This window comes from Schistocerca gregaria, chromosome 5 (genome assembly GCF_023897955.1).
Source record: "Schistocerca gregaria isolate iqSchGreg1 chromosome 5, iqSchGreg1.2, whole genome shotgun sequence".
Lineage (NCBI taxonomy): Eukaryota > Metazoa > Arthropoda > Insecta > Orthoptera > Acrididae > Schistocerca > Schistocerca gregaria.
In genome coordinates this window covers 579,231,972-579,259,730 of record NC_064924.1, presented here as the reverse complement: position 1 = coordinate 579,259,730, position 27,759 = coordinate 579,231,972, and the positions used below count along the sequence as shown (strand labels likewise).

The 27,759-nt window shown below is 41.0% G+C and overlaps 1 protein-coding gene across 1 annotated transcript in view; it reads right to left on the bottom strand.

Moving 5' to 3' along the window:
- Positions 1-27,759, bottom strand: part of LOC126273416 (odorant receptor 4-like) — a 72,610-nt gene that overhangs the window by 5,069 nt on the left and 39,782 nt on the right. The window contains exons 3-6 of the mRNA XM_049976967.1: positions 13,751-14,025; positions 8,936-9,035; positions 5,953-6,057; positions 1,753-1,908 (exon numbers count right to left, since the gene is read on the bottom strand). Coding sequence (XP_049832924.1) covers positions 1,753-1,908; positions 5,953-6,057; positions 8,936-9,035; positions 13,751-14,025 — 636 coding nt within the window. The remainder of the gene's footprint in view (positions 1-1,752; positions 1,909-5,952; positions 6,058-8,935; positions 9,036-13,750; positions 14,026-27,759) is intronic.

The following is a 27,759-nucleotide window of genomic DNA, read 5'->3' as shown; positions in this document are numbered from 1 at the left end:
GGGAATAAAACTGACCTAAGCAAACAAAACTTCAGTATTATTTAATGATAATGGCTTGTGTGAACTTGGCCGTTACCGCATTGCCCATTTGCTCCATATTCTAATATTTTAGCAATATGGAGAAGCTTATTCACAGTAGCAGGAGATCCATATTAACTTAGCTTTGCCCATGGTCTCAAGACATTGTGACTGGGGAAACTATATGAAATCTTATAACCTGTTATTGTTTTCATTCTTCATTAACGTCTCTTTCTCTAAAAGGTAACACTGACCCAGCTATAAGCGCTGTTATCAGCTCCATCTCTTCTGCACAATAATCTTCTCAATTTCTCTATTACAGGCGCTATATCAACACCACCCGTGATGTACAATAATCCTACAGTTTTCTCAGGTACAGGCGCTATATCAGCAATACCTGCAATTTATATAACAAGAAATTGCCTTTAATTACCTCTGCAAACTTTGCAACATGTATTAGACTTCCTCATTATGCCATTTGTTTTGCTTGGTCTGCTATTGTTAGTGGTTCTACACTATCATGAACTTTGCTTCCTCAGGAACCTGAAGATATGACATCGTGTTTAACGACCTTTACACAATAGTGTCAGACCGCCGCGCTTTTGCTGTTTTGAAACAATGCTGCCTGATATGGAAACAGGAAGCCCAACCAATCAATACCATTACGACTCTCTGTCCTTTTTCTGATATATCAGTACTGTACCATGGTTTAAAACGACCATAACGAACTTCATAGTAACCGTTAATTACCAAATATCTTACTGGAAGGCAGGCGGGTGACGTCGTCGACAATCGACTATATTTCGACAGGTGACCATCTCGTCATTTTCAAGGCAGAACTGCAGAATGTAAGCACTGTGCAAGCAAATTTAAAACTTCGGTTTGCAGACCAGTTCCCAAAAGATATTTCTCTCTCTCTACTCACACACAGATACACACACACACACACACACACACACACACACACACACACACACACACACACACACACACACATGCACACATGCACACACACTGTACACACTAACGCCACCATACAACCAAAAATGAGCTACGCCAGTAGTTATCGATTGTGAAAATTACTAAGCAAAGAGTGGGAAAACATTAATTCTCTCAATCGGTTATTTGACAAGAAAGAGAGCAGGATTTCACACAGAATTTAAAGAAAAACCTCCACCTCTATTTATCATGTTATTTGGTAATTTCATTTCCACTGCTCGCTTAATGAGACTATCGTAATAGCTGTAAGGGCATGCCTGAATCTGTCTTATATTCCATAGGATGGCAACTGCCAAGACAGTGTTTTGCAACAATTGATTTGCTCGTAGTAACTTTGTACGACTCTTGTACTCAGTATACTCTCCTCCAACGTCCCGATAGCCTGACCAACATATGGTGTGAGAGAACTGAATATGAGCTATTGCACAACATTGTCTTGGGACCGGTTTTAATGTTGAACGGACAGAAGTAACATGTCATGGGGCAACTGAAGGCAGGTAAATGTGACTCAGCTTGTGTACGATTCCTGTAGGCACGGTTTTGAAGCCTACGTCCCATTTACCTATCACCGGAAATGGCAGGGCTACCTCTAGGTCCATCTGCAGTTGAAATATCTACTGCGGTGGGGCGAGTTTAGGTGCCGAACAGTCCATCATTTAACAGCAGTCACCTGGAGATGGCAGCAAATCTCGTAAGCAATCAGTTACATTAAGATGCGCCTGTGAGGGAACTGACCCTGATGAAGGCTTCCCTGGAGAGGACGTAGAAGCTGCCGCCGGACACGATGAGCGGCTTCTGGGCGCGGGCCATCAGGATGCACAGCGACCGCCCGAACCCTGCTGAGCCCCTGGTCCAGGCGCAGCTGTAGGCCACCCGCGCCACGTCAGAACTCTGCCGGCACAGTAGACTGCACACAACCATCACAGACAACTGTGGAGTCCTAACGCCTTAAGAGCGCGGCGTCCAACAAGATGCTCCAGGAACTACCTGCATTCTGACAGTATCTTACTTTCTTTCGCATATACTCTTTCGAAGTATAACTTAACCACACTAAACCCGAGTACTTCGCTAAAGGAAAGAATAGCGCGGTATTGCTGGCTAAGAGTCACAGAAGATTTGGAGCATTTATATACAGTGTGAAGAAAATTCACGCACTCGGACTTCACAGGGAAATTTCTCATATACTAGAAACACAAAGTTTCATCCTGCACATATTTCCGATAGGAATGGATTTAAAGATAGGCAATTTGAAAACACTGTAATCAGTTGTACGGTAAGTATCGGCGTACAACTGTGCTGTTGGCGCGGTGGATAGCGTTTTGGGTTAGCATGCAGGAGACTGAGGGTTCGTTTCTCCGTCGAGGCATATTTGCTTTTATTTCCTACATGTTGTCTACGTGGTATCATATATGGTAACCTAATTGTCATACAGCGATTGCGGTGGATCTTCTACAAACCATTTGCGCTTACATACTACGAACACGGAAATCAAGTACTATTGTTTTCACTGGTCAGCCTTTAAACAAGCCTTTTGCTCATTGTGGACCCAAATTGTTCCACACCACTGCATATGCTAGATTCCATGCCCGTTTTCTGTGTAGCGTCCCCGAATAGTCCCATCGATTAGTACCGGCTGTTTTTAGTCTTGGCACGCTCAGGTCCATTACATTTCCTAGTGACCTTAAATCCCCAGCAGGGCTAGCAAAGTGCTTTACAAATGATGTATAAAAGTATAGTACGTAAAAGTCTGAAGCAAGTAGCTTAAGAAACAGTGTATACTGCAGTACTATATGGAAAATTGAAATTGGCAAATGAAAGCGAATACGCCTCGACCCAGAATGGAACCGTCGAGCTTCTCGATACCAACCCAAAAGGCATTCATTGCACCAACAGCACTGTGCTAATGCAATATGCTGACGGAGACACTGTACATGTGATTACGGCGTTGCCATATGGCCTATCTTTAACGTCTATTTACTGCCGGAAATACGTGCAAGACGAAATTTTGTAACAGAAGTCTTTGTATTGCTAGTATGTGAGGAATCGCGCTGTGAGTGTGCTAACTATTCTTCATCCTCTATACAGACGAATCAAAAGACGATTCGTATTTTGATTGTGCATCATATCCTCCACATGGGGTACGGAACGATCTAAATTTCTTCCAAAAAAAAAGAATAATGCAGCAGAATTGTCAGCTGTTTTGGCTGGCCTAAGGTACACATCCTGTAAACGTATTTGCAGACCTTTTAGCAATACTAGAAGTATTAAACTATCATAAACAATATCACTAGATAATCCGGCAGGTCTGGTATTTGGAGGAGAGGAACTGAAGTTACTAACCCAACTGTAGCTTTCATGGAATGAATTGGCTGGCATGCTGGTGAAAGAAACAAATTCTACGGTCAGTTAGGAGTACGACAAAAACCCTTATTTAGATTTCGTAATCCATTTCAAGGAAGCGTCAGTAGAAAGATGTTTGGAATGGGAAACACCTTGCGTTACCTACGAGATGACACCGCGACAACGAAGTACATCCACTTGCATCTGCATTCCCTTCGTATAAGGAACGAAACCAGATACGGAGTGAATACTTAACAACGGTACACTAATAATTCAAACATGGACGCATTAAGCAAGATCCATATAACATTGGGAAAATCAACACGTCCTACTGCGTGTAGGAAAGAAAAAGGACATAAATCCCTTTGACGATGGATATATAGTACATCACAGCAGCAAAAGCGTTTCTCTCTACCATCGACAGCAGAACCTTCAAACTGTTGCATAACTTGGTTACTGATAAAGGTGTGGTGATATGACAATGAAGCATTGCAAAAGAAAGTAGTTTTATTAATGTAAGGAATGCTACATTAAATGTCCGGGTGTGAAAATATTCGTAAATGGGTTTGTGGGAAAGAGTGCTCCCACGACGCGAAACCTTTGTCAACATATGCGTTTAGCAGCTTTGATAACTGTATAGAAGTGAGATGGTTGCATTAATATCAAAAGAATGTATAATAGCTTCACAGACGGAGTGACAGTACTTCAATATCGGACGAGCGCTGGTTTTGTAATCTTATCCTTTTCATGTCTGAGCATTCCTTTAATGAAATTCAGTCTGATATTTGCTTCTCCCGTGACTGATTTTATGTGGTTCTTTCGGTTTGTTTGTGGTCTCCTAGATATTTAGTGCACGCAGTTGTTTCGAGTGATTATTCGGCAACTATCCTGTCCAATTATTGTGTATACCAACTGCACAATAGAAGAAAACATCATGCAATGTTAAACTGAAGGTTAGTTTCATATTATTAACGCTGTTAAACTTATATCTACAATATACCATGTTTTAACACAAAAATGTAATATCAACAGGCAAACGACTAAAAAAAACTGATGTAAATCACTAAAAGGCACCTGAAGATGTGCCTCCAGGGCTCGAAATACATAGTGCACTAAATAAACACAACTTGTGACTGAAGGCGGTTTGTTCTTCATTTTACGAAAGTAAAACCGTCGCGGAGGAAACACTGAAAAACAATGGATAAAAACCGCTAGTTTATTGACGAATACATGCACCGTGAAATCACACCACTGGCATACACTTTAACTTAAGTTTAATTCCGAAAACCTCGCACGGATAGGAGCCATATGTTGTGCTTTGCTTGCTGGGAACTCTATTATCTGAGCTAGTCATATATTCTAGGCTGGGAGAAATTTATTTCATCAAAGAAGTATATGGTTTACAAGAACTGTAATCACTAATATTCACTTGGTAACAAGTCGAAACGATATCGATCCCCTTCCACATAAAGAACACAGTATCAATTTGGTCAGTGGTGTTTGCTGTCTTCCGGGTCTCGTGGTCGTTCAGAGCAAGAAACGTTACAAATAGTGCAGTCATATTATATTGTAGCACTACTTAGTAAGAATATATTATATTACAGCTACGAAAAGAGTGGGGAGATTAACAGAAGCAGCAATGTGCTCCGCTTCATTGTTTTACAGTGCTAATTTGTCATACTTGTTAATTTTTACGAGAATGTTACCGACAGGATCTGAGGAAGTGCTTCACAATTTTCTTGCATCGAACAAAGTGTTAAGTAGGGCTGAGTGTGTATTAGCTAGTCGCAGAGTCTGATAGAAGCAATGGGTATCTATGCTGAGAATGTTTCTGTTTTGCTGATGTGTACTGCTGGGATCCAAAACGAAAAGAAGTGCTAGATACCTTGAAAGTAATACAGAGCACCGATAACCCGATTAAGTAGACACATAGCCGAAGTAGATGCATAACACACAGATATAGTTGTTCAGTTGGAAGGTGTAAACGTACCAAATAGACCCATTTTTCGGAAGAAGCCAGCTTCTCATATTGAACTCAGTTGCTACCACGATCTCCTTTGTTTAAAAAGTGGTTTCGCTCTATTTTAATCTGTATGTACCTTGTATCGTTAAAAACTGTGAAGTATTTCAACAACACGTGTCTAGATACTGCCAGGCGCATTAACTCAAATGACAGTCATAAAAACGACATCCCTCATTCTTTACGGTATTGAAATTTCCTGCAGTGCTTTCGCATTGCGATCAACAGGTCACAGAGCAATCTGTTAAGCAATGTTATTGGGGCAGAGAGCCGTATATCTCTCATAACCTCTTTCGTATTACTTCATGCAGAGTAGATTCACACACAAATCAATCTTGCTCTTAAAGAGAAATTAAAAGTATTTCCTATAGACAAAATTTGAGTTTAATAAATAATGTAAAGTATACCTAAAGTATTTACATTACAATTTGTGCACAGTTCTCATACCTATAACACGTGTAGTTAAGATTGATTGATATATTTGACTACTCTTCTCTGTGATGGATGAGCTGCATAAATAAGGATCAGAAGAATACGCGGTTATCAAGTGGCTTGGGTACATTATTATTTCATACCTTTGAACTTAGATTGTCTCCGAACCAACAGTAGCAGAAGATCTGGAGAAGTATCGACGCCATATAGCTCAGGTACTTGGCAATTGTCTCGATAGTCAACGTATACTGTCCAAACAAACATAATACAACAAATCACATAGGGTTTGAAAGATATACTTAATAGGAGTGTCATTGTGTGTTTACACCATACATGCAACACGAATATTTATGTTTTGTTTTTAGTTCTTAAACAGAGTTGTTACTTAGTTCTTTGCTCTTCAAGTTATAAGATACAGGGTGCTTCATTAACTGTGGTTGCCACCTGTAAGTTACGATGTAATAGGAGACGGAAATATTTATTGCGATAAGTCACCACAAGAAACGTTACACTGTCTGCGAAGCTATGAACATAGTTCATTGTGTTATTATCCAAAGAGTTGCAGCAAAAAGATACAATTTTTAATGGAACAGTAGTTGTTTCTTTCATGCACTGGAATCAGTAACACCAGCTGTCCGGCCACCGTGGTCTCGCGGTTCTGGGCGCGCAATCCGGAACCGTGCGACTGCTCCGGTCGCAGGTTCGAATCCTGCCTCGGGCATGGATGTGTGTGATGTCCTTAGGTTAGTTAAGTTTAGGTAGTTCTAAGTTCTTGGGGACTGATGACCACACCAGTTGAGTCCCATAGTGCTCAGAGCCATTACAACCATTTTTGAACACCAGCTGTGTTTACATATATTTAAATTACATTCCTATCACCTTTTGTTTGGGAACTACAACACTTCAAAATTTCAGGCGCAGATACCACACGCTGTACATAATATATGGCTGTTTGGTGGGTGGTGGATGTTCTAGGGGTGGGAAGTTGATGAAAATGAGACGTTTAAATGTATGTGCATATTCCTGAATGCACAATGCAATGAGCCTTACAAAGGATCAGCGAACGTTAGGTAACATCGCCGGTGTCACAGAGCAACATGTGTCCTCGATGCGCCGTTTTAGATGATCTGGGGATGTGGGCTCATTGACATAACCATGATCCTTTCGATATCCCCACAAAAAGAAATGCAATGGTGTTAAATTGAGCGACCTTGTGGGCCGTGAATGAGGACCAATGTCCCCCAATCACCTTCCTACAAACCTGTTGTTTAGTTCTTCCACAACATCACGCGCAGAATGAGGTGGGTGACCATCGTGCTCCATCCACATATCGGGTTTAGACACGCATGTTCAAGGAGACCACCTAAACTGTCGACTATAAACGCGCGATATAACTCACCTATCAGTGTACCTGGGAAGTAGTGTGGACCGATGATTTCATCCCCAAGGATTCCACACCATACGTTAACAGACCACCTACGTTGACGGTCGACAGGTCGTAACCACCGAGGATTGTCTGCATCCCGGAAGTGCACATTACGGTGATTCACTGCACTATAATTTGTGAACGTAGATTCATCAGAGACCATAACACCTTGTGAAGACTCCAGGGTGAAATTACGAATGGCCCATTCAGAGAATGTAACTCTTGCACGGATATCGTTCTCATGCAGCTTCTGGGTCAGTGACAGGCTGTACGGATGAAACCAGTGGCCTTATACTATAAGCCACACAGATGTGAGACTGACACCAGCGACTGCCGCAACGGCTCGTAAGCTGACACGAGGATCGTGGTGTACTGGAGATAAAACAAACACCTCCTTCTCCACACTTCTTGCAGTTCTTCCTCTGTTACTGTGGTGCTTGACTAAGCTGCCTGTTTCCCGAAGTCGTTGCTCGGCACGTAAGAACGTAATGGCAGCCGGAGCTCTTCGCCTAGGATAGCTCACCGCGTACGCCATGGCTGTTTCAGTGGCATCGTGTCGGCACTCGCCGAGCATCAGCTATATATCAACGTACTCGTAGTTCGTGTATGCCATCTTCATCCGATGTCAGTAACTGTGGTATATTTAGTCCCGTTTGTTCGTGTGGCACGAACTGTCGGGTATACGGCCGTGTGCGGCGACAGTCGGTAGTCTAACAGCCAATCGAGGAAGCTTCTCGCTCCTTGACCCCGGCGACGTTACAACTCGGCCACACTACATTTAGAAGGCGCATTGCGTTATGCGCAGCGTGTGTGATACCTGCCCCTGAAACTTTGAAGGGTTGTAGCTATCAAAGTAAAAGTGACAGTAAAGTAATTTAAAGTCATGTATACACAGCTGGTGTTAACCGATTCCAGTGCATGATACGAACAACTATTGTTTCCTTTAAAAATTGTTTCTTTTTTCTGTAACTCTTTGGATAATAACACAATAAACTATATTCATAGCTCCACAGCTAGTGTAACGTTTCTAATGGTGACCTACCACAATAAATATATCCGTCGCCTATTACTTCGTAGGTTACAGAGGCAAACACATTTACTGAAACACCCTACATGTCTTAACTGAAAATTTTAAAGATCTTTTCGTTCTCTATGTTATCTCACTCTTATACACTAAGGTATAGATATAGTGGGTTAAACTAAATGCCAGAATGCTTCTTTCAACCAGTTCACACCTGTTTACGTGTGTCATGTGGACTGTACCCTATGTATACGACTCGACGGGACTCTAAGCTCAACCATTCACGTTTTTATCCCAAGAATATTTTTTTTGAACACAGTATACAACAAGTTAACACAATGGTGACGACAGTGAAAATTTATTCACACAGAATACCACACTCAGCCTGAAGCAGTTCCATAAATTATGACAGATATAGAGAGTAGTAGATATGTTAAGGTACGATGGATGACAACGTCAAATCTGTGAAAGAATGGCAATACAGATAAATAATATCAGATACTGACAATTGTTTCTTTAGGTAACATGCAGGTCGACTCATGTCTTATTTAGTTTGTCCTACTTCGAAATTACTGCAAATGAATGATGGGTATACAACACCAAAGGGAGTTTCGTGTTATCAAGTAAGACATCAGAATGTATTTCTTAATGTTTGATATTTTAATTGAGTGGTACTCACCAAAGCCATCTGAAATAACAGCAGACACAAGACTGTCATTCCGCAAAGGCATTGGCTCAACACAATCGACCACAGCAGGCTGTCCATTTCGCGAGCCACACTGAGCCATGAGCAAACAAAAAACCATCTTGTCGGTACACTATTGGAAAAGTAAAAAAATATTGAATCGATCAAAACAATATAGTATATTGTAAAACTATTCCCGTATATAGATTGTAACAACAGAAGTATGACTATATCTTAATAACAGTTTTACACATGTCATCTGAGAGGAAGTGTGCTCATTAGTATCACGTTGAAGGGCGTTTTCTAAAGCTATAAACCAAATCGTAGCAACAGTATTTTTCTTGAATAAGAAAAAAGCAATCGTATTTTTTAAAATTTATAAATACAAATAAAACAGAATTTGTGGTTCATCTTTTTATAGCTCTGTATGCATTATATGTCAGACAGGTTCACTGCATTCACCCGTTCATCCACCATATGAATAACAGAACTACAATCATGTTATTGTTACTTAGGTCTCCTTATTCCACCAAGCCTAAAGTTATATGAACCATGGAAAAGGATGGAAACTCGTTCATTAAGTACATTAACAAACAGCACAACCATGCGTGTCAGGCAAATCGTATCTAAAGCTAGGTAAATGTCTTTCCTACGCCTTTGCATTACCATCTTAGGTGATAAGCTTACATTGTGACGCTGAGTGCATTAAGATGAAACCTATACATCTCCCGTTAGGTCATTGTGACTTTCTTGGTCGTATGCAGACCCTGAAGTCACTTCCTTAAAAATGCTAATCGTATCAATAGTTTACCTGAATTAGAGATATTATTAGGCATTAATCTCGAACATGTAGCTTGTTAAATTCCTTCCCTTTGCAGTTTTTTTCTAGCAATTCATAGTATGAGTTTCTCCATTGCTCTCCGAGGCACCATTACGTTTTAAAAGCCTTTCTTAAAATTAGTTTATGACTCAGTGACATAGCTCCACACATGCTGCACTCTTTCCTTTTCAGGTCGGCTGGGGTGATTCTAGGAGCTACAGTCCGGAACCGCTTGACCGCTACGGTCGCAGGTTGGAATCCTGCCTCGGGCATCGATGTGTGTGATATCCTTAGGTTAGTTAGGTTTAAGTAGTTCTAAGTGTAGGAGACTGATGACCACAGAAGTTAAGTCCCATAGTGCTCAGAGCCATTTTTTTTCCTTTTCAGACACATCAGAAACATTTTGGTAAACTTTGTTTAGTTTTATCAAAAGGATCTCCGTTATTTCTCACCATAATTTTTCTACTGAACAGCCGCATGCAAGTCGGCTTGTCTCTTTTCATTCTACATGATAATTAATTCGCCTAAACGGAGGCAGGATCTAGCAATAAAAGGTTCAGAAACTAGGTGTGACTGGAATGACTGTATGTGCTGACATCTTGCCTTAAGCAGCGTTTTTACATGTAACCTGATGCTAGGAATATTACTAGCTTTTTTAATACAGCTTGAGAATTGCATACATAATGGCCTCATGAAAGGCGATTTAGGGCACGGCAGAAAAATTTGGGCCTTTTTATGCAACTAGGACACAGGCACACGTGGAAATAGTGCCAGCCATGTCACAGGTGGAGAGCGAAGCATTGTCGGGCTAGACGTTCCGTACCCAGGCGCCTCCCTGGCAGCCTGCATCTACTGTTCGATTTTATTGGATGTTTCCAGTCTGGCCAGCTGAGCCGACAACTATAGGATGGAAGAAAGAACGTGTCCGTGGGAGGCTGGAGCGTTGCCTTTACTACGAAAAGAGCCCTCAGTTGTCCAAAAACATGAAGATGGTACAGAATTAGTACCTATTCTTTGGCACAGCTGTTTCACGGCTCCGAGACCTGAGAAGCGAGGCTACCTGTTGCATGTGAAACTGAAAAATGCTAAAATTCATGTGACATCATGAGATCAGATCATGTAGAGGGAACTTTTCTTAGAAAAGAAGGATGGATAGAGACGTCATTGGACTGTTTTAACATTTTACTGAAGAAGCAATTACGGTATCCTTGGAGTGTTTAATATTGTAGTAGGATATGATTTTGTTCTGAATATGTTGTCATGGACTGTGGAAGTTCTTGAACGAGGATTGAGGATGGGCTGTGATGAGAGATCATTAGGACGGGCAGTGACTGGCCATCACACTAGAGGTGGAAATGGCCAAGATCGTCGAGTTGCAGTGGGCTAATCGGTTTCACTGTTGACAGAGGCATTAGTTAAGGAGAACTCGATTACAAGAGAGTAAGCTGGAGTCTCCCAGGGGAACAGAGGGGATCGACAAAAAAGTATGCCTCATACTCAAATAGTGGCCATACTACAAGCTGGGACAATAGAGCTGCTGATGTCTACTAGGAATGTTAGTGTCCGTGTCCTGATTATTGGTCGTTTTGGTGCTGTGCCATATGGAATGATCATTTCTGCCTACAGAAATAATCACGTAAGGGATCCCCCTCTCCCTTCCCCCCCCCCCCCCGCATTACATCGAACATCGATGCAGACACACATTCCTTCCTTATGAAAGATTTACAAGGTATCCGGTCTGTACCTCAATGCAGTAGTATGCTAAAACGGACACAACTGATTACCATATTTCTGTTCTCGAATAAGAATATTGCAGCTGCTGTTTGCCATCACTCTAGGTATTTTTCTGTATACCAAGATCAATTTAAAATGCACATATATAGCCTCAAGCGAAGAACGAAAATATCTACTGATGGCAGGACTCGAATCTGTGTCTCCGGATCACTAGGTAGCTTAGTTTAGTGATGTCATGTTCCAAAGATCGTTTTTACGATTATTTTATCGATACGATGTGGAACATGTCAGATTACAAGATATATATACACATGAATAGTGCAAATATTAATATTACTGAAATTCTTAGTTATACACATGCAACTACGTTTAGAGTTACAATTTTCTTTTACCAGTTCTGAAACAGAAACTCGTCCATGGAATAGAAGGAGCTATCCAAAAGAAATGATTTTAAGCTACATTTAAAACGTGATGTGCTACCTGCCAGACACTTTATGTTGTTTGGTAAATGATTAAACAGTTTTGTTGCTAAGTAATGTACTGATTTTTGGCAACTTACAGCTTCAATAACGGATAGGAAAGGTCATTTTTCCCTCTACTGCCAATGTAGAAGATCACAGTTTCCCGCGAAATGAGATTGATTATTTGTAACGAATTTCTTTAGCGAATATAAGTACTCTGATGGTGCAGTTAAAATACCTAATTCCTTGAATAGGTGCCTACATGACGTCCTTGGGTGAACACCACTAATTATTCTCATTGCTCTCTTTTGTGCAATCAATACTTTGCCACACAAAACTATTCCATAAGACATTATTGAGTGGAAAAATGCAAAATATGTTAGGAGGCTGATCTGTTTATTACCAAGACTAGCGATTATACGATGAGTGAAAGAAGTTGAACCTAATTGTTTGAGAATCTCATTATTATGCATGTCCAGTTCAAGTAGTCATCAATGTGAATACCGAAAAATTTGGACAAATCTACCCAGTTGTCTGAACCCTGTTAATATGCTACATCAATTGTCAGTATGACTATTCGCTGTCGAGAACTAGATACAGTCATTTTTTCAAAATGAAGTGAGAGTCCATTATCTGAAAACCACTTAACAATTCTTTGAAAGACATCCTTAACAATATCTTCAGCAGCTTTTTCTCTAATCGGTTTATTATAACAGTCGTGTCATCTGCAGAATGAACTACTTCTGGTTGCTGAACATTAGGTGAGACGTCATTCATATGAATAAGGAACAGCAGGGGACCCTAAATTGAACCCTGGGGGACTTCCTTTGTGATAATTCTCCATTCACTAGAATTTACCACGCTCCCAACATTATTTGTGTTATTCAGCACAACTTTTTGCTTCCCGTTCGCTAAGTATGATTCAAACCAGCTGTGGGTATAGCCTTCAGTTCCATAAAATCTGAGATTTTCTAAGAGTATGACAACCAACCACTATGAGCCACTAGCGCTGTGGCTTTGCACAACTGCATGGACTGCACTAGCACACCTCCCTCCTCAGTCCAAATCCGCATTCATGACTCAGTCCACTTGGTACCCCCTGCAACTCTATTACATTAACACCTGAGTCTCAAATTAAGCAGATTGTGCCTGAAACCCAGGCACAGATGTTCAATCAGATGAAATTGTAGGCAACCAGTGACATTTTCAAATCTCACACACCCATGATGTATATCTGCGTGGGCTCAGCAGCTGTGGCAGCTCTGCTCGGTCGATGGCATTAGGAAGTATTACACCACCCACCGTACTCCCCGGACTTAACTCCTTCTGACTTTGGTTTGATTCTGTAGATGAAGGATACACTTTGTGGCATTCACTTTAGAACTGTTCCAGAGATTCGACAGCAGTATACCGCTCCATTCGTGCCATCAACAGAACGGGCTTTGCTAACGGTATACTAAGTCTTCCAATAACTGGCAACTCCACACAACGATGGTGACTATTTTGAAGGACAGTAACAGGTACAAACCTGTAACTTTTTATATCGGTTGTGAATAAAACTTTGCCACTATTTAAGCTCCAACCGTCGTATGTTTGTGTCGTAACGAAAAAAGAAAGTGTTTTGAATAACAAGCAGGCCTCTATCCAGTAAATGCAATTATCATTTGTGTAACTACAAAGTATGTACGAATACTTTGTGATTGGTCTTTCAGTATGGGGCTGCAATAGATCACACAATAAAAGCCAAAAGAATCTTTTAAAAGTGTCTCAGCTTATAGACTCTAATGACTATACCTAATGATCTCCTGGTGGTAGCGAATGCAGCGTCGCAGCTGATCGCGGAGGTCGTCTTTATCTGGAGCGGGTTTCTCGGCGCTCTTCCCGAGGTATCCGTGGTCACAGCTGCTACCCACGTCGCTGCAGCACTGGCCGCCGACTCGCTGCAGGTGGCAGCAGAGAATTTCCAGGTGGCTGCACAGCTGCATGACGACGTTCACACAGATGAGATCAGTCGCTCCAGACGTCCACGCCATGAACAAGGTGCACGTAAACTGGTACACGTACGTTACCTGCAACACCAAATTCCTACACGACATTCCGTTACAGCAGTAGAGAATTATTTAAAATAAAATGGCCAAGTGCGGTTAGAAGTCACACACCGGGGTTGCGCACAAAGTTGGTTATGTATATATACAGTTCATAAAGCTGCCTGTTATCGACAATGATACAGGCAACATGTCAGTCCCAGTGATTCCAAGACTTAAAAGAATGTTTTAATTTCTAGTTTGCTGCTAGATAACGAAAAGGGAAAGATATATATATATATATATATATATATATATATATATATATATATATATATATATATTTCTGAGGGTGTTTTTGTTCTGTTTTGTTCTGTCATCGCAACTACAAAAATGCTGCGTGATATTTTTTCACCAGACACATTCCGCTTTATTGACGTAAAGTGTCATCAGTGGTCTGTAATTGAATTATTTACATTTTGATTCGCTTTTAGATCGAAATACAGTTCATTAAAAATATGTTGATATGACCTTACGTTGATTTTCGCTTGATTTCTCGCTTACATCGGGAAATGCTTTCTACTTAGGACATTGTTGCTTTTCTGCGTGGGACACTGATACTTTTGGTCTAATATTTAGTTGTTATGCAGCTTTATGCATTTCTTATATTATCCACTAGACACTTCTGTGCACACCACTGTATTCTGTTGTTTTCGTATTTCTAAGCATGTGTTGCAGTTTATGTTTTGCAGTGTTGCCAACATCACATTTCAACTTGACTTTTAATTACAATCTTTTTTATTTGCTAATGTAAGTGTAATTTTCTATTTAATTATGTTTGTGTGTATTTAAATACTCTGTGAGAGTAGGGAAGAAATGAAGCAGGAATTTTTCTTCAGCAGAGGGGAGGGCGAAACCACGAAACAATGATGAATGAACATAAGTGTACAGAAGTGTGATGGAGTGTGAGTTACAGCGAAAGGTGTTGGGCAAGAAGTGAAATGAAACTGTGAGTGTATTGCGGAAGGGGGTGTGCAAAGGTGGAATGGAGTGAAGGATGGAAGTGGCTCTTTTCAATTTCATGTAATTTCATCAACTACTTTATATAGAGTCACGTTTCCCATATTTATTTGGTCATTGAACCAATGTTTATTTTGTGTTAATGATTTTTGCATGTGAAAATTTTCTTGAAAGGGGAGGAGGCGTCAGTCTTTACTGTTTTTTGTGATATTTTTATCTGTTTCATTGTTGTTTGGTCCATGGTGTTATTGTTTCAGATGATGTGCAAATGTTGACTGTTTTTTCCTCTATTTAAATGTTCTGATGCGTTCTTTATATCTTGTGCAGAATGTCCAGACAGTCATTTCGGTGTACAGGTATCCACAATCTCTACAACTGAGATCATAGATACCAGATTGTTTGTATCTGTCTGGTTTTGATTTCAGTTTTGGGATGTGCTTCTGTATTCAGTTGTTTATTCTTTAAGCAATGTTTGTGTCTTGTTTTATGATTATGTTACCTAATTCATCCCCCCCCCCCCCCATGAACCATGGACCTTGCCGTTGGTGGGGAGGCTTGCGTGCCTCAGTGATAAAGATAGCCATACCGTAGGTACAACCACAACGGAGGGGTATCTGTTGAGAGGCCAGACAAACATGTGGTTCCTAAAGAGGGGCAGCAGCCTTTTCAGTAGTTGTAAGGGCACCAGTATGGATGATTCACCGATCTGGCCTTCTAACAATAACCAAAACGGCCTTGCTGTGTTGGTACTGAGAACAGCTGAAAGTAAGGGGAAACTACGGCCGTAATTTTTCCCGAGGGCATGCAGCTTTACTCTCTGATTAAATTATGATGGCTTCCTCTTGGGTAACATATTCCAGAGGTAAAATAGTCCCCCAATTCGGATCTCCAGGCGGGAACTACTCAAGAGGATGTCGTTATCAGGAGAAAGAAAACTGGCGTTCTACTGATTGGAGCGTGGAATGTCAGATCCCTTAATATGGCAGGTTGGTTAGAAAATTTAAAAAGGTAAATGGATAGGTTAAGGTTAGATATAGTGGGAATTTGTGACGTTCAGTGTCAGGAGGAACAAGACTTCTGGTCAGGTGAATACAGGGTTATAAATACAAAATCAAATAGGGGTAATGCAGGAGTAGGTTTAATAATGAATAAAAAGTTAGGAGTACGAGTAAGCTACTACCAACATCATAGTGAACGCCTTATTGTGGCCAAGATAGACACAAAGCCCATGCCTCCTACAGTAGTACAAGTTTATACCCCAACTAGCACTGCAAATTATGAAGAAATTGATGGAACCTATGATGAGACAAAAGATATTATTCAGGTAGTGAAGGGAGACGAAAATTTAATAGTCATGGGTGACTGGAATTCGAGTGTAAGAAAAGGGAGAGAGGAAACGTAGTAGATGACTATGGATTGGGGCTAAGAAATGAAAGAGGAAGCAGCCTGGTAGAATTTTTCACAGAGCACGACTTATTCATAGCTAACACTTGGTTTAAGAATCATGAAAGAAGGTTGTATACATGGAAGAAGCCTGGAGATACTAAAAGTTATCAGATAGATTATATAATGGCAAGACGGAGATTTAGGAACCAGGTTTTAAATTGTAATACGTTTCCAGTGGCAGATGAGGACTCTGACCACAATCTATTGGTTTTGACCTGTAGATTAAAACTGAAGAAACTGCAAAAGGGTGGGAATTTATGGAGATGGGACCTGGATAAACTGAAAGGTTGTACAGAGTTTCAGGGAGAGCATAAGGGAAAAATTGACAGTAATTGGGGAAAGAAATACAGTAGAAGAAGAATAGGTAGCTTTGAGTGATGAAGTAGTGAAGGCAGCAGGGGATCAAGTAGGTAAAAAGACGAGGGCTAGTAGAAATCCTTGGGTAACAGAAGAAATATTGAATTTAATTGATGAAAGGAAAAAATATATAAACGCAGTAAATGAAGCAGGCAAAAAGGAATACAAACGTCTCAAAAATGAGAACGACAGGAAGCGCAAAATGGCTAAGCAGGGATGGCTAGAGGACAAATGTAAGGATGTAGAGGCTTATCTCGCTAGGGGTAAAATAGATACTGCTTACAGGAAAGTTAAGGAGACCTTTGGATACAAGAGAACCACTTGTATGAATATCAAGAGCTCAGATGGAAACCCAGTTGTAAGCAAAAATGGGAAAGCAGAAAGGTGGAAGGAGTATATAGCGGGTCTATAAAAGGGCGATAGACTTGAGGACAATATTATGGAAATGGTAGAGGATGTAGATGAAGATGAAATTGGAGATACGATACTGGGTGAAGAGTTTGATAGAGCACTGAAAGACCTGACTCGAAACAAGGCCCCTGCAGTAGACAACATTCCATTGGAACTACTGATAGCCTTGGGAGAGCCAGTCCTGACAAAACCCTACCATCTGGTGAGCAAGATGTATGAGACAGACGAAATTCCTTTAGACTTCAAGAAGAATAGAATAATTCCAGGTGTTGGCAGATGTGAAAATTACCGAACTATCAGTTTAATAAGCCACAGCTGCAAAATACTAACGTGAATTCTTTACAGACGAATAGAAAAACTGGTAGAAGGTGCCCTCGGGGAAGATCAGTTCGGATTCTGTAGAAATATTGGAACACATGAGGCAATACTGACCTTATGACTTATCTTAGAAGGAAGATTAAGGAAAGGCAAACTTACGTTTCTAGCATTTGTAGACTTAGAGAAAGCCTTTGACAATGTCGACTGTAATATTCTATTTCTAATTCTAAAGGTGGCAGGGGTAAAATACAGGGAGCGAAAGGCTATCTGCTATTTGTAGAGAAGCCAGATGGCAGTTATAAGAGTCGAGGGGTATGAAAGGGAAGCAGTGGTTGGGAAGAGCGTGAGACAAGGTTGTAGCCTCTCCCCGATGTTATTCAACTTGTATATTGAGCAAGCAGTAAAGGAAACAAAAGAAAAATTAGGAGTAGGTATTAAAATCTATGGAGAAGAATTAAAAACTTTGAGGTTCGCCGATGACATTGTAATTCTATCAGTGACAGCAAAGGACTTGGAAGAGCGATTGAACGGAATGGACAGTGTCTTGAAAGGAGGATATATGATGAACATCAACAAAAGCAAAACGAGGATAATGGAATGTAGTCGAATTAAGTCGGATGACGCTGAGGTAATTAGATTAGGAAATGAGACACTTAAGGTACTAAAGTAGTTTTGCTATTGGGGGAGCAAGATAACTGATGATGGTGGAAGTAGAGAAGATATAAAATGTAGACTGGCAATAGCAAGGAAAGCGTTTCTGAAGAAGAGAATTTGTTAACATCGAGTATAGATTTGAGTGTCAGGAAGTCGTTTCTGAAAGTATTTGTATGGAGTATAGGCATGTGTGGTAGTGAAAGATGAACGATAAACAGTTTGGACAAGAAGAGAGTAGAAGCTTTTGAAATGTTGTGCTACAGAATAATGCTGAAGATTAGATGGGTAGATCACATAACTAATGAGGAAGTATTGAATAGGATTGGGGGAAAGAGAAGTTTGTGGCACAACTTGACCAGAAGAAGGGATCGATTTGTAGGGCATGTTCTCAGGCATCAAGGGATCACCAATTTATTATTGGAGGGTGGCGTGGAGGGTAAAAATCGTCAAGGGAGACCAAAATATGAATACAGTAAGCAGCTTCAGAAGGATGTAAGTTGCAGTAGGTACTGGGAGATGAAGAAGCTTGCGCAGGATAGACTAGCAAGGGGAGCTGCATCAAACCAGTCTCGGGATTGAAGACCACTACAACAACAACCTAATTCATGTGTGAATTTGTTGAATTTGTAGTGGTATTAAAGGACAACTGGAAATCCTTAAGAAGGAGACATAAATTCTTCATTTTTGTAGCCATTATTTTGAATTCAATCAAGAATTTACATACAAGAAGAGGATTTATCCGTGGGCTCTCCTGTTTCAGGAAAATTACCCAATAATTTCAAGAATCATATACCAAATTAATATTTGCAGACATAATAACAAAGAAAAGCTACAACATGTACTGATATAGATACGTGGATAACATAATATGCATGGTGGATGAGCCTAACCACAGAATGCATTAACTACATTTAGACATAAATACTATAAAGAAAAACATAAACTTCACTGCAGAAGAAGAACAAGATAACTCACTCAACTTTTGGCCGAGCGGTTATAGGCGCTACAGTCTGGAATCGCGCTACCGCTACGGTCGCAGGTTTTAATCCTGCCTCGGGCATGGATACGTGTGATGTCCTTACGTTAGTTGGGTTTAAGTAGTTCTATGTGCTACACAAAACTCAAAACAAATAAATGCAACCTCGTAATACCCGCATAGCCGCCAACAAGCAGCAATCAGGTGCATGTTAGGCTGAACAGGATCCCCCTAAACACTTCTGATTACAAGAAAGCGCCAGACATTGTAAAAAAATAGCATTAAAAGTGGACACAAGGAAACAATGATATACAAACGAAACAAAACAAATAAAGAGAAAAAAACTACAGCGACTCATACAAATTGTACTACAACAAGAAATGGCATAAAACGACTTAGCACAATAAATTCACGCATAAAATAGGTAATACATTCCAAAAACAAATAGTTAACATTGCTTACAAAACAAACAACTCAATGCAGATGCACATCACAAAACTGAAATCAAAACCATACAGGTACAAACCACCTGGAATTTATCATCTCAATTGCAGAGTTTGTGGAACGCTGTACATTGGGATGATTGGGAGGATATTCGGCACAAGATATAAGGAACACATCAGATTATTTAAATACAGTACAATCCATTCAACATTTGCAGTTCATCTGAAATAGAACACCATATCCGAGGCAATATTGAAACAAATATGAATATTATAAATATCAGTAAAGGCAGACACGTCCTCCCTTTCCAAAAAGTTTTCACAGACAAAAAGCATCAAAGCATAACACAAAATAAACAGCGGTTCAATGACCAAATTAATATTGGAAACCAGACACTATATTAAAAAAAATTATGAAATACATGAAAAAGAAAAGAACCTTTTCTATTCTTCACCTGACACCACCCTCCCTTCCCCCCCCCCCCCTCCCCGCGGTACACATACACACACACTCACACACACACACACACTCACAATTTTATTTCACTTCTTGCCCTACTCCTTTTCCCGTAAATCACACGGCTATACACTTATGCCCATTCATCACGGTTTCGTCGTTTCACCCTTCTCTATACCGAAAAAAAATTCCTCCATCACTACTCTTCCCTAATCTTACACAGTATTTAAATACAAAGAAACATAATTAAATAGCATTACACACGTACATTAATAAATAAATAAAAAAGATAGTTGGTAAAAGGGGAGGGAGTGGAAAGTTCATATTGGCTACACTAGGAAACAAAAACAGCTACACATACTTAGAAGTATGAAAATAAACAGAATACAGTGATGGGCACAAAAGTGTGTTGCGAAAAACATAAGAAATGCATAGTGCAGCAGAACAGCTTAATATTAGACCAAAATTATCAGTGTCTAACGCAGAAAAGCAACGATGTGCTACCATATGGCATTTCCCGAAGAAACAAGAAATCAGGAGAAAGTCACCATAAGTACAAATCAACATATTCTTAACGAACTGTTTTTCGATCTAAAGGCAATTGAAAATGAAAATAATTTAATTACAGACCACTGACGATACTTTACCTCAATAAAGCGAAACGCGTCTGGTGAAAAAAATCGCGCATTTTTGTAGTTGCGATGACAGAACATAAATACCTTCAAGAATTGTGAAGCAACTGCAGACACTATGGTCTCACAAATGAAGTATATATTTATTCTTAAGATACAATTATAAATTAACAATTTTTTGCTGTTTTTCCCTTTACTTGTACTGCGAAACCTTGCTTTTGTAGATTTCACGATCCTTCAACAGAATATATCCTGCAGGTCAGGGGTCGCCAATTTTTGGCTCGCGAGCAATGCCGAGGCCAAAGAACCCAAGCGCTCACCCTCGCTTCATATTTCCCTCACCGCCATACCACTCTGAGTACGAGAGCGGAGAACAGGGGAAAACCGCTAACGGGCCGCATTTAAATGGCAGTGCATTCGCACTACATACAATTTAGTTTTATAGTTCACATTTCTCATTACCAAAGGTCGCAAACGATAAAAGTTGGAGTAGTATTAAACTATTTTATGTGCTCCAAAGACATAATATGATTTTTATCTGATACTAGCTGGCGGCATACGGGCAGCTGCAGATCACATAGTTTCGCATTCAGGTTGTCCATGTAATCGTGGCTCATTTAGTTTCATAATCGAGGAAAAAGTTCTTTCACACAAATATATTGATCAGAGGATTCTAGAGTTTTGACACCTCATTATGGACACTTGGAAACTCTACCTGGCAAAAGCAATGTAGATGTCCAGGACAGTTTTAATGTGAAAAGATTTGTCATTAAAACTGGAATTATCTTGCAGGTCAATCAGGTACAACCGCACATACATAAGGGAGCTTTCAACTGAAAACGCAAACGATCTCGAAAACATCCCGGAATAGGATATAAGGTTGATAGTGGGCACGAAATCTTTATATAACTAGCCTTTTAATTCTCTCAAGGACGCAATGAATTTCTAAATCCTCGCGTTTCCTTTAACGCCAAGTAACATAGGGAACTGGATTGTCTTTATCAGAAAGCGTCCATTCTGAAACGGGATTTTCTTTTAATCGCAACCATATCAATTAAGAAAGATGGTACCTGGAAATATCTTACCATGGACAGCGTACAGTCAAGCACATTTAAAATTCGGAGCCTGCTTTATATTCTGAATGTTCTAATTTTCGTTCCTGCACAAATTTTTCCTTTATAAGTTCAACAAAGCGAGTTTCAAATCGAAAAAATCTTTCCAGGCATGCCCCTTGATCAACGTTCTTTGCAGAAACATATGAAGTCCCTTACTCTTCTTTCAGTTTCACTGAAAACTGTTGCAACTGACAAAGTAATAGTGCACGACACCTCAGAAATCTTACTGATCGTTCTACTAATTTCTTCCCCTGCCCAAGGCATGCTAATTTAGCGCAAATTAATTCTTGATGTACGGAACGTTGATTCCTGTCAGTCGCCGTAATTTTTTGCTCTTCCTTTATCAACTAAATCTTTAAATTGTTCCTACACGTTACTGTAATGGCGTTTTATAGCAAATACGCTGTACCTGTCGCTGACGATAACTGAGAAGACTCATCGCCCCCTTCCGTCATTCCCATTCGTTTTAAAGGACTGAGGCGATAGATTGCTAGTCTGCCTCCTTTTGTGCAAAAAGTCACTGCATCTGTGAAAGTCCTTAATACCTGGGAAGATCATTAACAGCCCAATTCCGACTAACTCAGCGAGTTGTGCCGATCGAAAATGCCGCAACACAATACTCAATGACAAGTCGCTTTGTTCAGGGTGGTTCCGAGAAGTACCGAGCGAAACCAAGTGACAGGTCGGGCCTTGGCGTACACGTGGCCCGCACACACTGCACACGTGAAGTTTGGCACCCCATGATCGGCCATGCTATAGATGTTAACGACTGTGTTTGTGTTGATCAAATTTGGCCGTATCTTTTGACCACACTAACTCAGAAGCTAACGTTTATTATACCGCTAAGGGGCCATAGTCCTTAGTATCTAACATAGATTTTAACTTGATACATGTATCCGTTCTTGAAAAAAAAGAAAAAAAAGGGGGCGGACCGTAGCAGACGAACAGAGAGACATATATTGTGATAACAATGAAGAAAAGGTTTTTTGGTGTGATACAATTACAAATACACAATTTTCGGTTTCTTTCCTTTGAATTTCCTGTGAATTCTTGCTTCTTGCCATATTCCATGGTTTTAGGTCGACGGGAAGTAGCCCACAGGTTTGAATGAGTGAATTTGCGGTTCTTAAAAAAATACATTATTTCATCAAAAATATCCTGACACTTAGCTTGGCGCCCTTCATCGGTAATGGTGGAACTCAAAATGGTGATGCCCCCCCCCCCCTTAGCCTTGACGACAGCTGCCACTCTAGCATGTATACGTTGAAATTGGTGCTGGAAGACTTCTTGGGGAATGGCAGCCCATTCTCCGCGGAGTGCTGCACTGAGGAGGGGTATGATGTCGATCGGTGAGGCCTGGTACGAATCGGCTTTCCAAAACATCCCAAAGGTGTCCTGTAGGATTTAGGTCAGGACTCTGCGCAGGTCAGTGTATTACATGGATTATTGGCTTGTAACCACTCCACAACAGGCCGTGCACTATGGACAAGTGCCCGATCGTGTTCAAAGTGGCACTCGCCATCCCAGAATTGCTCTTCGTCAGTGGGACGCAAGAATGTGCTTAAAACATCAATGATGGGTTGTATTGTGATAGTGGCACGCAAAACAACAACGGGTGCAAGCCCTCTCCATGAAAAACACTACCACGCCATAATACCACCGCCTCTGAATTTTACTGTTAGCACTGTACACGATGAGAGATGAAGTTCCCCCGGGCATTCGCAGTACTCACACCCTGCCATCGGATAGCCTCATTGTGTACTGTGATCGTTACTCCACACAACGTTTTTCCACTGTTCAATCGTAAAACGTTTACGCTCCTTACACCAAGCGAGGCGTCGTTTGACATTTATCGGCGTGATGTGTGGCTTATTAGCAGCGGCTCGAGCATGAAATCCAAGTTTTCTCACTTCCCGCCTAACTGTCATAGTACTTGCAGTGTATCCTGATGCAGTCTGGAATTCCTGTGTGATGGCCTGCATAGACGTCTGGCTGTTCCACAATACGACCCTCTCCAACTGTCGGCGGTCTCTGTCAGTCCACAGACGAGGGCGGCCTGTACGCTTTTGTGCTGTATTTGTCCCTTCACGTTTCTGCTTCACTATCACATCGGAAACAGTGGACCTAAGGAGGTTTAGGAGTGTGGAAATATCGCGTACAGACGCATGACACATGTGGCACCCAATCAACTTACCATGTTCGAAGTCCGCGAGTTCCGCGGAGCGCCCCATTCTGCTCTCTCAAGTTGCCTAATGACTACTGGAGTTGCTGATATGGAGTACCTAGCAGTAGGTGGCAGCACAATGCACCTAATATGAAAAACGTATGTATTTGCTGGTGTCCGGATACTTTTGATCACTTAGTGTATGTGACATAAAAAGTCGTTTCTTCTGACGGGATTGCCTTAGAAGCTTCTGTTTCTTACACCACTAAGGGTAAGTACACCTTAGCGTGTGACGTATATATCAGCTTTACGTGTTTACCTCTACCGGAGAAAATGTTGGACAGACAGGCGGACAGACGGACGGACCACAAAGTGATAGTGTAAACGTTCCGTTTTTTCCTGCACATGTACAGGAAGATAAACAGAGTAGTAGCCATGTAGTAACATGAGGGCCATATTATAAGTTCTTTGCATGTCAGAGACATTGCGTTTGTCCAGCCTGATTGGCTAACTTAAATGATAATTAACTCCAAAATAGCGCAACATACCAATTTCTTTTTGTCAACAGCTATTTCACAGTGCAACCTACCCTTCAGCACGTTTGAAACCTTTTCAGACCGTTTCTGACCACCCTGTATATCGACAGGCAACGCACGCTTCAGGTAGACAGCGAAAAACAAACAGAGAGGGTATGAGAGCACATAGGAGGGAGTCACAGACTTACCAATTGAATAGATATGAAGGAGGTGGCAGATTAAGAATGATTAACACGGAGCAATAATACAGAGACAATGGGAATGGAATAATGTGCGATTCTGGTCACGTGAACAAGTATATTTTTGAATAATGGAAGGAAAGCCTATTAAATCTTGTATAAATATCTCAGGAACACATGATGTAATAACTAAAGTGAAATCAGAAAGATAAACGAAGTGACCGCCAATAGATCTTATATTTTTCACCCCAGTCCTTTGACAAGTAATTTTAGTGCAAATAAGAATTATGCAGATCATTAGCACACCGTGTCAGCAAATGGTAACCTTTCACTGCACAACACAATTCTCCAGACGAAAGGGATTATAACTATTACACATAAATTTTTATCGTGACACAGTGACGATAATCAACCTTCATTGGCAAGTAAGTGCAGTTCAGAAAAGTAGTAAAAAAATGGTTCAAATGTCTCTGAGCACTATGGGACTCAACATCTTAGGTCATAAGTCCCCTATAACTTAAAACTACTTAAACCTAACTAACCTAAGTACATCACACACACCCATGTCCGAGGCAGGATTCGAACCTGCGACCGTAGCAGCCCCGCGGTTCCGGACTGCAGGGCTAGAACCGCACGGCCACAGCGGCCGGCAGAAAAGTAGTCAGATGTCATCAAAACCAGTGTCAGACAAGCCAATAAAACATTCCATTGCGTACAGCCTTTAACAACTTATCATACAGCGACGTTAGAACTAGCAGTATCTTAAGCATGAAGAAACATGTGTAGGTATTTATAATTGGTAACCATGCTATGCTTCAGAAAGGAGTAAATCGACAGGAGTTAGAACAGTAAAACTTCTTACTAAATTTCCATTATTTGAACAGTGAGATATTCCGAGAAATTACATATGTAGGCACTTAGAACAGTATCAAGCATATGAGGATACTAACAGTACCAGTACTGTTTTAAAATATAAACAATGTGCTTTGTGTAATGAGATCATAAATGAGATACGCGTTCTAGTCACGTAAACGGCGTTGAACAGTGTTGAATTTGAATGAACTGCACTTAGAAGTGTGCGTAGTTATATTGTGTAAAATTAAAGGGATGTTTGTGGGACTAATTATGTGGGGAACGAGTGAGTGTGTACATAGGAAGACAATGCATGTAAGAGGACAAGAAAGTAAAGACAGAGATACTTTCGCTTGTTTGTGCGACATTTAAATTAACAGTAATGAGAACGAGACAATAAATTACATGACAGGAAAAAGAATGAAGAGGATGAGGTACGTTTAGAAGAACGGAATATTAAAAAAGTTACTGTAGTTCTCGAGAAATGTAGGAGCGTAATTCGACGAAACAGGTAAGCGTGACGTGGCAAAGCCAACGCGGCACACAGAACACGACACGTGGAGGAACACGTGGACAGGTAGAACGGACAGCACAAGTTTCGTGTAACATATCAACAGAGCAGCATATATTCGAATCGTGCGACGGGCTCGGCTCGGATGGGCACAAAAAAGACACCCATTAGGCGCAACAGAAAATGAAGAGAAAAACAAATGTAGCCGCCAGAACGAATGCCAGAGACAGTAGCAAGGACGGAGAGGAGAAGTGCAACGAAAGCGGACGCGGAAGACTATGGCCTTTCGATATTGCGGGGGAGCGATAACTCACGCGAAATGCTAGCAGTGGGCGTTACACACGAAACGCAGGCGACGGTGCAAGTGGATACGACCGCAGAAGCGGAAAAAAGAGAGAGAGTACCGAAGGAGGTGAGACGATGCGAGGTACGCAGCTGGCGGAGCGGGCGCACGTGCAGTTAACCCGACAGGGGACCGGCGGCGGTGAACACGCAGAAGACCGCCTCCAGCCCTTATTTTTACGATACTCTGACCTACAGAGCCAGCTGGAGACACGCACGGGAACTGCACGGCGAATACCGGAGTACAGCCAGGCCATTTACATTTACTGTTCCAACTAATGACGGGTATCAAACAGGGTGAAGAACAAAAACAAATAATAATAAAACTGGGCGGCTACCGGAGGGACTACGTAAGGGGAAAAAAAGCGAATAATTTTTTCAAGAACGAACCTCAGTAATGACGACTACTGAAAAATCTTTTGAGGAAATAACAGGCACGCAGTAGAAACAGAATGAAAGACTTAACAGCCATGAGGGAGGGATTACGAAGTTGAAAGTCGTAGTGGAACTTTGCATTGCCGAATTACAATAGACTCAAATTGACAGTAGAGTAAAAGATTGAGAGATACGTAAAGAGAAATAGAAAAATATGTTACAGAAGGAGGTGATAGATGAGAAGGAAAACTTAAAACAATTAACAGAGCCTCAAGACAAATTTGGAGGAGATAACTTCGAGAAATGCACTTGGCATGTGTTGATACCAAAACTGTAGCTGGCGTAAATACAAAGGACAATCAGAAAAGACATCAAATGAAGAGTGAAGGTGACTATGTGAACACGGATGACGTAGAAAGGAGTGTAATTTCAATTTGGCGTACCACAAGCGCCGAAACGAAGAAGAAGAACGCCAGACCAGAGAAGGCGGTGAGGAAGCGTCTGCCCAAAACCGGCTGACACGACCCGTGCCGCGCAGGGAACTACCACTGCAAGAAGTGAATACAAGCGCCGCTCCTGCCAACTGCGGCCTGACATTAGTGGACAGTGGTAGACCGGCACTCGCAGAACAGATTGTAGCGATCCGCATCAAGTGCTTACTTGGACTTTGTCTGTGTGTTGTTGTTGTTGTTGTTGTTGTTGTTGCGGTCTTCAGTCCTGAGACTGGTTTGATGCAACTCTCCATGCTACTCTATCCTGTGCAAGCTTCATCTCCCAGTATTTACTGAAACCTAGATCCTTCTGAACCTGCTTAGTGTATTTACCTCTTGGTCTCCCTCTACGATTTTTACCCCCAACGCTGCCCTCCAATACTAAATTTGTGATGCCCCGATGCCACAGAAAATGTCCTACCGACCGATCCTTTCTTCTAGTCAAGTTGTACCACAAACTCTTCCCCAATTCTATTCAGTACCGCCTCATTAGTTATTTG